The sequence below is a fragment of the Pteropus vampyrus genome, unplaced genomic scaffold (assembly GCF_000151845.1).
Source record: "Pteropus vampyrus isolate Shadow unplaced genomic scaffold, Pvam_2.0 Scaffold46, whole genome shotgun sequence".
Lineage (NCBI taxonomy): Eukaryota > Metazoa > Chordata > Mammalia > Chiroptera > Pteropodidae > Pteropus > Pteropus vampyrus.
The window spans coordinates 6,410,969-6,423,020 of record NW_011888827.1 but is presented as its reverse complement, the minus strand read 5'-3'; the positions used below and the strand labels follow the sequence as shown (position 1 = coordinate 6,423,020).

The following is a 12,052-nucleotide window of genomic DNA, read 5'->3' as shown; positions in this document are numbered from 1 at the left end:
CTTGCCCAGAGTTCCTAGTCAATGTGCAAGCAAACCATAGCTCGTCTGATGCCCCCAGGCTGGCCACTAACCACATTTACTTCCAGTGCCCACCTGTCCTTGCATCTACCATGAATGGCAGTCCCAAAGTTCTCTCAGGGGTGAGCAAGGTTCCTCAGGATTCAAAGAGCTTAGAATTCTAGACTTCTGTATTTTTACCAAGAAATTATAACTAAGCTTATAGTAACTATTTCATATACAGCCACCAGAGAAGCACAATGCTTTAATTAGTGCTAATCCTCACAAAAACTAAACAAAGGAGGTATGAGTGTCCCCATTTGACCGATTCAAAAGGTGAGACTCAGAGAGGGCAGGTGACTGGCTTGAGGTCACACAGCAAATGAGTGCTGGCCCGGAATTTTAATCTCCATCTGTTGGTCTCCAATGCTTGCCCACTTCACATTGTAATACAGGGTCAGTCTCCAAAGGGACACGAGGAAAGTACATCTTATGAGTCAGTGAATAATCCTTATATGTTAACAGAGGAACCGACTCCATATCTGCAAAGCTGTCTTAAATGACACTCGGTCTGAATGAAGAATCCAGGAAGAGAGGCCGGGAGAGAAGTTCCACAGTGAGTCCCCAGTGCAAAGGGTGTAACATGTAACTCGTTTTCGCGGTCAGGAACAAACCAATTGTTCCTCTGCTATGGAAACATACTTGACGCTCCTCACCCGCTCCGGTCCCCAGTTACCTCACTGATGAGTGCAGACGCTCTCTTTCTCCCTTCAATCTCTAACGTGCCTGGAATGACACAGGCGACACCCCGCATAAAGTTCAGGTCCGACCGGTACGCATTCTACAAGGAACAACACAAGGGACCAGAAAAGCCAAATTCTCAGAACTGGGATGCGCAGAGAAACCAGAGGACCCACTACAGGATGGCGTCATAACTAGAACTCGGGGCCAAGCCAGTCTCTGCAGGTAGCTCATATTCAGCAGATGCACAAATGCTTCTTAGTAAATGCTCATTAGGAAAACAAAAATGTAGGTCAGAAGAAAATAACGCTGCTGTCACTTGTCTCAGTGGCTGTTAGAGGAACGGTAGGCTGATTTTTATTTTAATACGGGCAATCGAAAGTAAACGCTAGAGAGGATTGTGGTTAGAAAATCAGTTGTCTTGGGGCAAGTGTGGCAATGGTTTAATAGGTCTGCTACAACAAAACCCAGCAGCAGAGGGTGGCATTAATTAATCATGGGTTAAGAAAGAACTAATAAACGAATCCAGGATTATCTGGCAAAGGCCTGTCTGAGTCTGTGTGAGTGGGGGCAAGTGTGGGTACCTGAGTGATTTGGCTGACAGTTTAAAGGGTCCCCGGATTCACTTCCCTTCAGCCACCGAGGCACCCCTGGGTGTGCTGCCTTCTAATCGCTATCACAACAAGAGGTGCTCAAGTGACAACAGGCCCCTAAGCTGAGCGTGGCAGCTCCCCATACCTACCGCTGCTCTCAGGTTCCTGACAGTTTATGTCATTCAGTAAATGCTGTACACAGACACAAAATTTGAACAGATGACAGATACCTAGATCTGAGCGCTGCTCAGCGCGCAGGCACTGCCAAACCAGGGAGCAGGTTTGGTGCACTGTTTTCTTTTCTGACACAGGCCCATTACTTGCAAATCTCACAGCGTGAAAACCCAGCAAGCTGGGAAGTAAGGTGAGTACCAGACAGGATGCTGCTGCCGGTTGGGATGAGACATCCTGTATCTCTTTGGGAGTAGGGAACTCCTTGATGCTCCTGACCCTCTTGGGCCTGCCATCCCCAGGAAACAGGTGGGGTAAGCCCAGAAGGCACATCCAGAATCAGCACCCCTTTCTCATTTATTGTGTGATCTTGGGCAAGCTACTTAACTTCTTTGAGTCTCACTATAATTCCTCTGTAAAATGGGGACAGAGACTATTGATATAGGGTAGTTTTGTGGTTTAAATGAGATAATGCATAAAAACAATGCTTAGAGTTCAGCAGAAATACTCAATTAATGGTTGTTGTGTTTAGATCTGTGCAATTGTGCTTATTAAGAGGTAGGCAGAAACACCAGGCCGGAGTGCTATTTCAAAAGGAACCCCAAGTTTAGGATTCCTCATCTCTGGAGCTTCCTGCAGAGCCAGTTGGAGTTGGCAGGTCACAGCCTCAGGGTCAAATGGGACAGGAATGAGCCCCCGAGAGAGAGGTCAGGTCTCCTCACCTCACTCTGCAACTTGTGAGCTTTCTTGGCACAGCTGAGCCTCAGGTCTTCCTCCAAAGACGTGTACTGGGGGAGCGGGTGTCTGTAGTCCTGGTCGCTGGCCAGGTTCTGAGCCTTCCTGGCATGCACCAGGGTTATCATGTCCAACGGCAGATGGAACTGCGCCTTTGAGTGTTCGAAGCCTTTCTTGTAATTCACCTAGAGGGGCAGACGAATCAACAGCGGTGATTTCAAAGCCACTATTTGCATCAGGACCATCAGGGAGAGTAACTGCAATGCCACTGTCCTGGGTAAGCCCAGGAGATATTCTTGGCAGGGGCAGGGCTCCTTTCCTGTGAGGACTGGCTTAGGAAGCAGGAATCGTCTCCACGTCCGCTCACCGGCCCCAGCTCCTGAAGGTCGTCGATTGGAATGACAAAAGCCCATGGTTCCCCCAGTTGGGGAAAATACAGAAGTTCAAGGGACAGTTAAAACGTCAATCATTTCCTTGCTCCCGACTTCAGCTCATTCCATTTTCCAGAGGTTAGAAGATGCAGGCCCTGCCACCACGGTTTCTTCCCTTCACCTTCTCAGGTTCAGATTTTAGACACCAGAGAGTTTCCTCTCAAGGTAGCTTACAAAGCATCAGAACCCCCCCCCCCCCCCCCCAGGAAATCTGGGAGTCAGGAGCAGTGGATGGATGCTTGAAAAGCCAGTTCTGAGGGATGGGTATTCCCAAGAGCCTAACATCATCATGAGAGAGAAGGGAGAGGCTCATTTCCAGACCATGAGCTCCACTACAGTCCTTGGAGGAGCTGTGTACAGGTGCGTGAAGCTCACTCAGTGCTTCTTGGGAGTCAGATGCGTAATTGCCAGCTCTTTCTTCTCCATCCACCCGTGGCATTCCTGAAGCTCCAGCCACGGCTGCCTAACCTCCCGCTCCCACCTCTGCTAATCCTCCTCTCAGCCCTGAATAATTCATGTCCAACCCTATACTCTAAGGTCGGCATTCCAGAGCTTAAAAGAAAAAAATAATGTGAGAAGCGGGGACACTGAGGCAGAGAACACGTGAAGCTTGTGGAAAGAGAGCAATGTGGAGTTGGTTCTATGTCCTGGCCCTGCCCCCTTCTAGCTGATCTTAGACGATGGACTGAGTTTTTATCAGTAGACTCAGGATGAATAACAAGATGAAGTTCCTAGAGATTGTTTGGTGGTTAATGAGCTATTGCATGTAAAAGTGTTTGGTCCTCTAGAATAGCAGTCCCCACCCTTTTTGGAACCAGGGACTGGTGCTCCCACGAGAATCTAATGCCTGATGATCTGAGGTGGAGCTGAGGTGGTGATGTTAGAGCTGGGGAGCAGCTGCAAACACAGATGAAGCTTCACTCGCTCACCTGCTGCTCACCTCCTGTTATGCATGTGCCAGCATCCAGAGGGGCAAAATAAGGGTTGCAAACTCAGATGCCTCTGGGAGCCAGACAGGTAGCATAAATGAATGAAGGAGGAAGTGGGGGGCTGCATAACCAAGAGAACACGGCTCCCTTTTAAATGGAGCTCTCAGTAATCAACTTCAACTGCAGCCAGGAGGAATCTATGTCTGGCTTCTGGCCAGAAGTCTAAAACTTTTATATGAAACTTTCCATTTTTAAGGTTTGCAATGAAATTACTTTGCAGACCAAACAAAACAACTCCGTAGTCTAAATCTAGCCCACAAGCTCCCCGTTTGTGGCCCCTGGTCAAAATCATAGAATTCCCAGCCCGGAAGGGAGCTAAGGGGTCAGCTAACCCAACTTCTCACTTGACCAAGGAAGAAGCTAAAACCCAGAGGGACCAATGGACCTGATCATGCCACAGAGCTGGTTAGGACAGAGCCAGTACCCACAACCAGAAGGACAAACGGCATTAGTTGGCTGTGCACTGTTGGGGGCGGGGTGGGGGGGGGCGTGCAGCTCTGTTGCATTTTCTCCCACTTACTTCACTCTGCAGCGAGCTCGCGTACACTGAATGTGCAAGGCTGATATCATCTTCCAAGCTCCGGGAGCCAAGCATCTGCCCTTTCATTTTCTCAAATGCCTCTTTGTATTTGTACTAAAGGGAAAGAGAACAGGAGAGAGTAACAGCTCAGGGACAAGGGACACGGAATGGAAGAGGTGGGTATTGGACGAAAATGTTTTGTTCTTTTGACAGTAACTGGGTGAGTTAAAAGAAACGCGTGGGAGTCGTCAGAAGGCCTATTCTTTCATATGCAAGACTCCCAATGACTAAAGGGCTGGGATATGAAATGGCAGACGAGTTAGCACTTGGGCCGCCCACGCTGGAAGAAGGTGGGTGCATTGTTAACAGTCTCTTCACGTGGACTTGCTTTAGGAAAACGCTTGGCGGAGGGTGCATTTCATCTGCCCAGGGTCCATATTTACCATCCAGCATCTGGCTTTATACTCCAGCAAGGGAATTTTTTGTTGTAGGGTATGTTCTTTCTCGCTGGTCGTTATCTGATAGCCCTAACACAGTCAGTTGGGAGAGGAGAGGATATTATCCACAGGCAAAAGAAAGCAGGAGTTAGGGGCAAAGGGAATAAAAATTGGTTAGGATTAAATATTATCACAGTAATGGAGGTGGATGCTCACATCACTTATGATTTCACCAGAAGCCTTTGCTGCCCGGAATGGAATGGCATCCAATCTCAGTTTATAACCACCGTCTCGAAGTTTGCTCCAGGATTCCTTATAACGTGTCTGTTGGGAAGATATGCACAAATAAAGACTGTCACGTGACCTGGTGGTTTACCAAACTCCCGTTACCAACGTGGGAATTGAATTTGTTGTGGGTTTTTTTTTTTTTTTTCCCCAGTTGGGAGTCAGAGATCACTGGGGCTTAGCAAAAATCAACAAAGAGCTGGATCCTGCCTTGTGCCCACCTTTGGAGGGGACAGCCATGGGTGGGGGAAGGAGGGTTAAAAAGTAAGAGTTTTAAAGACAGATAGACCCAGATTTCTCTGAGTAGCAAGTTGATTGGCAGAAAGAGGCATGAGCTGTATGTGTGTGGCTCTTTATGTAGGATGAAGAGAACTCAGCTATCTCTGTCAAAGAACAGGAAGTGGGGGGTGCTGATAGGGAGGAGGAAGTGGAGGGGTTAAATCCTCCAAGTCTCTCCTTGGCACACCCCCGGATATACTCACCTATATTCTGACGCTCCCAAATTCCAGCCCCTCAATATAAATGCCCTTCGTATTAAGGCAGTTTTCCTAGTCTCATTCTTGTAAATGAGCTTGACTTTTCTCCAGGACCAACTACCACCTATATAATTTGCAGGGCCCAATACAAATGAGAACATGGGGCCCCTTGTTCAAAAATATCGAATATTCAAAATGGTGACAGCAGAACATCAAACCAAGCACAGGGCCCTTCTGAGCACAAGATGCTGTGCAACTGCACAGGTCTCCTGATCTCCCATAATTAAAACCATTGCCTTCCCATCAAACTCACCTCACTGATATTCATGGCATTCAGCTTGGCCAGCAGGACTTCCGGGAGGTCAGCTGTTTGTGTGTAATGGTGCTTTATATTTTCTCCTTGTTCCTTGTATAACCTCTGTGGGTAGAGAGAGGTTTTACATTAAATCCAGAAGCCTTCCTCATGCAGCCATCAGCCAAATTAAACTCCAGGAGACAAGGGTCCTGCAGCTGCCACCTCCCTATAGAGACAGGATCATGGGCACCCTGCCTCCACCTAGATCTCACAGCTAGCGGGGTGACATGCGTTTCATTCTCTCCCAAGTGCTACTTCCCACCTCAGAACATGACAGGCTGAAACTTTCAGTTAACGCTCTACTTGTAGCACACTGCTGATGGTTGTCAAACGAGAAATGAGATCTCGTTAACATCTGGTAATTTTGTTATTAACTATAAGCTATGAGAGGGCATCAAAATTCAGGAGGCATGAGAGAGAGTGGCTCTTCCATAGGTCAGGTTTTCCCTGGACTTATTTCAATCCTCATGTCCTCTCCCATCTCAAGGATTTTTATGCTAATAAATGTCTCCTGGGTAGGTCTGGGGTGCTATTCTCCCAGAACTCTGATTTGGGCTTACAATATTCTAGTACTTAGCAATGACACATCGAGTTGGCAGCAGCCACCAAAGAAAGTTTCTAAACTGGGCTTTTTTCCATCCCAAATCTTATTAGATGTGTCCGAGTTTCTACGTATCACAGCAGTGCCCCCTAGAGTTGGTTAGGGTAAGGAAGAAGCAGGTATTGTTTTTCTTCATACAAAAGTTCTTGTTTCTCTGAATTCAATTTGATTCCGATGGGCTGACTATCAAGAAATGATAAATTTCTAAACCCTCAAGTTTGTAAATCATCCCCAAATATATCTCATCTGACAGGCACTCAGGCCATTTCAGAATGCCTGTCGAATAAGGCACAACCAGCATAATTGCTCAAATGGGAAACAAAGGAAAGAATTTTGAAATCTCTCCCTCCAAGATTTGTAAATTTTCATCGTGGCAAGTTGAATGGTTTGGAGATTTAAAGGGCATTTCTGCCCTGCACAGAGGGCTGTGGACCTCTCTCAGTAAAATCAGCCAAACAGAGCTAATTCACATCCAAAAGTGAATTTTTATAGGACTTCATCATTCAAATTAGTCTCCAAAGAACCCTGGGCTGAGAGGACAAAAGGCCAGATCTTGGTTTCACATTAAAAACAGAATATGGGCGATGGCTTGAAAATTTAGTCTAATGTACATACATCAGATCTAAATCATTTTCAAAGTCTTGGGGAAATTCAGAGAAGAAGAATTCCTGCCCTAAACTCCCAAGGAGCTCTGAGCATTGCTTCGGTGTTCCAATTACCAAGAATTTCACCCAAAAATTCCAGTTCTGAAAAACGACACTTTAAAACAAAAGGAGAGGAGAAAAGGCCCCGTCAGAGAGAGACAAATCTTCCAGACGTGCAAACAGGAAGGAATGAGAGCATCAGGGCCATGGGGTGGCAGAGCCCCATTTGGCATCCTAAGAGTGGTAACACGCCATTTGCATCCTAATGAGGAAGCACCCCACTAAGGTGCACCTCCACAAAGGACAAGCAGTTCCTTCATCCTTAGAACAACAGAAGGAGCAAGCCAAGAACCCCTCGGCTTCAATCGCAATGTCGAAAGAAGAGCCCACTCTTGGAGTTGTAATGTATATACATTATCGCTTACATCCACTGCTTGGGTATAACTAATTCTGGCCTGGACCATCTCCGGAGTGTCTTTAATACTGGTAAACTTCAAAGCATCTGGATGCTGACGGTACTTCTTCTGTTGAGCAGAAAAAGATCAAAGCTGTGAATTTTGTGCTGCTCTTTCATGCCATTTGAAAGAGAAAATCATAGGTTGCTTGAGATTAGAGTGAATTTGTGAACATAATTATTATTCGGCTTCCTCCATCTTTATATCCTAGGTGCCTTCCGGTTAATATTTGTTTCGATTTAAGAATAACCTCATGTCAATTAACATTAAAGTATTTCTACCTGGTGCAAAGAAAACATCTCAAAATTAGATTATACCAGTGAAATACTGTGGGATACGCACTTTAGGAAAGGGTTTTTTGTTTTTTATATAGGCTTCAAATACTGTCTCACAGTTGTTTACGTATCTTAGTTCACATCTCCCAAGGAAGAAAGAACATTCATAGTTACATTTATCAATCGAAGCTTTCTATTTTCTTTTCACTAAAGGACTTGACAGAGATTATCACAGTCAAAACTCTCATGCTTAACAATCAGTGATCGTATACTATCCAATCACTTTAGAACCTGGCTCACTTAATATCCACTATAATTCTTTAAAATGTTACGATAACAAGAAAAAAGTTGATATTATTGAAAGGAGTCATCATACAACTTAAAAGACACTTATTAAAACAAAAACAAATACCAAAAACTTCAAATGCTGGCAAAGACCTAGAAACCCAATTTTGATTCTAAAAATTATGCGTAAATTTCTGGTTTTTTTTTTTTTAATCAAACTATATTTCCAGAGGACTACCTTAATGGAATTCTTCATCATATCTTTTCTCAAATCAGACAATTATTTATAAACACTTCCTAATTTATAGGGTTGGATTTTTGCATACTGGGTTGTCTCAAGAAAACACAGCTCAATATCCAGCCAGATGGAGCCTATCATCTATTCTTGTAAATAAAGTTTTATTGGAACACAGCCATGCTCATTCATTTATGTACTGTGTATGTCTACTTTCATGCTACGAGGGCAGAGTTGAATAGTTGTGACAGAAACCTGGCGGCCCACAGAACCAAAAATATTTACTATCTGACCCTTAACAAAAAAAGTTTACTGTCTCCTGCTTTAAACGATAGATGTGTGTGTGTGTGTGTGTGTGTGTGTGTGTGTGTGTGTGTGCGCGCGCGCGCGCGCCTTTGTGGTCTTTCAACAGCGCCTAGCATTCCTTCTCAAAATTAAAAGGTCAACCCAACTTGACAAGAAACTAGAAGCATGGCAAACTGATACAAGACTGAAGTACTCAGAGAAATACACTGAGCTCCCAGGGTCTTCCGAGCCTTGAATGTTGACTAGCACTGCTAAAAATTAAGCCAATCACGGTGAACTCTGTTTTGAAATCATCTCTGTGTTGTGACGGGTAACTAGAATGCTCTCCTATGGGAAAATATCAATGCAAAGCAGGTGTGTTCGAAAAACTAAAATAGGTGTTTTTCTTTTTCAACTATACATCCAGTCTCCTCCTGGGGCCAAAACAAGGTCCCAGGTGGCTGGACACCAAGGCTTCATGAAGCCTTCTGGGCTATGGCATTATGGTCTGCTCCCCACGCAGAAAAGCCCAGAAGGACCAGGCTACTCTGAAGTCAACTAAACAAATGCTCACTTGCCTCTGGGCAAGTCCCTTTGCAAACAGACGTGAACAGAGGTGGATTTGGGTGGCTGGAGGGTGTGAAGCCTCTCTGAGCGTGAGCCTAGGACAGCTCCCTGGTGTGTCTAAGCCAGTGGCTCTCCACCTTTCAGTAATGTCTGGAATTATTTTTGGCTGTCACATTGGACAGAGGATGCTACTGGCATCTAGTGGGTAAAGGCTAGGAATGCTGCCAAACACCCTACAAGGCCTGGGACAATCCCCACTACAGAAATTATCAAAATTCAATAGTGCCGAGATTGAGAAACCCTGATCTGCTCAATGAGAATGTCCTAAATTGTGAGGAAATAGCTCTTTTTATAATGCCTTAGGGTCCAGTTAGGATGGCTACAAATAGACATGGGTGAGATTTAAATAGAAGTGAGACTTCCCCACACCCACCCCAAGAGAGGACCATGTTCCGTGTTTCATACCACGTGAATATTCAAAAACTGTTTACACTGTGGCAGAAAGAAAGAAAGAGGGAGAAAATGTGCATGAAGTCACAAAAGGGCTTTCTGGGAGCAATAAATGTGTCTTTTCATCATCCCTCCTGTGTTGCTTCATTAAAAAGCTAAGTTAGTGGGTAGCAATTGAGCTCCCGTTTGATTGCCATTATTATTCATAATATCATTTGTCACCCACTTTGTTTTTGCCGGGGCTCTATGGGCTCCCACTGGTGTGTGTTTGGTATGTGGTTTCTCTCTAATTACCAGCCCTAGTGTGGGTTTCGAGGCCTTTCATGTAGCTTTGCCTTTTTCTTTGCCTTTTGAGTGGAAATTATTTTAATTTTATACAGGAATGCCACGCGCCTAATGCAGCCAGGCCTGTTGCATGCTGTTGGGGAATCTCACCTCACTAATGAGTTCTCCTGCCTTCTTCGCCTGCTCCACATTTAATGACCCGGTGGCGACCCAGCCCGTGCCTTTCATCCACTTCACATCTGCCCTGTATTGGTTCTGACAAAGGAGAAAGGAAAAAAAAAAAGAAGAAGAAGAAGAAGAAGCAGGCCATTGTTGGTGCGCAGACATGTAAAGGGCTATTAACAACTCCCGATGTAGCCTTGGTGCCGGCTGAGTCGAATGAGATGCCACTTTTGTCTTATCCATTTCTGCACAGTCACAGGTAGGGCTCCAAAATGTAAATTAATCTCCTCTTTAATTGGAGCCATCCCGCTGGTGGCGACTGTAGGCCCCGCCCACCCAACGCTACTGGGGGTGTGTCGGGAGGGGCCGAACCAACGCCGTCCCTCATCCCAGGCTCACGTCTACCTCGCAAAAAAGGGCGTCCTCATTGTCTGCTTTTCCCATTTTCTCGCTTAAAATGACATGCAGGGGAGAAGAAAATGAGAATTCACAACAGAACCCAAGTGGGGAGCTATTTGAGGGAATGTCACAAGACATCCGAGGCTTCCCGCAGCGTCAGTTCCTTCGTGTGCACTGACTGCAACTTGGTGCTGGGTGCGTTGCGGGAAGGATCGTTCGCATTTCGTTACTTGCCATTGAAGGAGCAGATTTAATGGAAAGCCATGTAAATGGACACTTCTCTCAAACCAGCATATCCTCGTCTGTCCTGAAACAACTCTACCTGGAAGGGTGTGTCTACATGGCCCCCACCCCCTGTGTGACGGTCTGGCTACCGCTGACCTGCCTTTCCAGTTCTCTCAGGGTCAACAGAAGACAAAAGAAAACAGAACCAGGCGGGGAATGTAAGAAAAAAGGGGAGAGGGTTGTTAAAGATCGGGGAGCCGATTGTTCTAAAAATGGGGATGTGAAGATTGGACCGAGTATCGGAGATGCTCTCCCATGGGAGGCCACAGTTAAGAATGTCACAAATAAATCCTCCACCCCACACTTGGCAATAAAAAGAAACAAACAAACAAACAAATATAGAGAGCAGAATTCCAAGAAGAAAAAAATAGCTTATGATTTTCTGTTTGGTCATATAGAATTTATAATGGGCCTGGTTCGAATAAGAGTTAAACCACTAGGAAGTTAAAATATTTCCATTTAGAGATCCAGAAATAGGTATCCCATAAGTATAAACTATTGTCTTGAAGGGACTGGGAAAAACCCTTGCACCAACACTAGCACACACACACATGCACACACACAGATCTTACTTCACTCTGTAAATCATAAGCCTTCCTGGCCCATTCCACCTTCATATCTGTGGGCAAAGCTGTAAAGTGATGTGACGCTGTCTTGTAGCCTATATCTGTGGCTAAATGCTGAGCCTTGCGGGCGTGCACGAGGTGGACCATGTCCATGGACACGTGGCACTGGGATTTGGTGTCCTCGAATCCCTTCTTGTACTCCAGTTCACTCTGCAGCTTGGACATTTGCAGCGAGTGGCTCATTTGCGAGTCCCCCTGGGCACTGTTGGCCCCAATGAGCTTCCCTCTGGACCTCTCATAATCCTCCTTGTACTTCACCTAAAGGGGAGGAAGAGAGCAGGGCCACATGAGACTCTCCTAAAGGAACCGTGAAGCTTCAAAGACAGGCATGAAAGTTAAACAAAGCCATACAACAGGATCCTAGTAGAATTAGCATCATAAAACGTTTGCCTCCTTTGAATAACTGATATATTTCCTTTCATGCAACGGTGAAATAAAAGATGACTGCTCAGTATTCCCTTTTCACCCCAGCTGCCAGGAAGCTCAGCACTAAACTGAATCTACAGAACAATCTTCTCCCAATTTCCTGGTGAAATTCTGTCTTTTGTCTATATTATTTGTGATCAGTCATGCTGGATTTATTTTTAAGTGTCCTCTTGTTTTCCTAAAAGCCACTTTAAAATCCTTTTTTGGTAAAAGCAAGATCATTAGAAATAAGAAGTTGTCATGAAATAAAAAAAGACACTGAATATTCAAAATACAATGGCTTTTTGAGAAAGGAGCTCAAATTAAAAAATAACCAGGGCACAAAAATATTTAGGAATATGG

General features: G+C 45.2%; 1 protein-coding gene across 1 annotated transcript in view; it reads right to left on the bottom strand.

Annotated features, from left to right (window-relative positions):
• Positions 1-12,052, bottom strand: part of NRAP (nebulin related anchoring protein) — a 68,211-nt gene that overhangs the window by 19,627 nt on the left and 36,532 nt on the right. Inside the window, 9 exon segments of the mRNA XM_023530121.1 lie at positions 734-838; positions 2,225-2,422; positions 4,178-4,291; positions 4,831-4,938; positions 5,689-5,793; positions 7,401-7,499; positions 9,963-10,067; positions 11,231-11,542; positions 11,730-11,773. Coding sequence (XP_023385889.1) covers positions 734-838; positions 2,225-2,422; positions 4,178-4,291; positions 4,831-4,938; positions 5,689-5,793; positions 7,401-7,499; positions 9,963-10,067; positions 11,231-11,542; positions 11,730-11,773 — 1,190 coding nt within the window.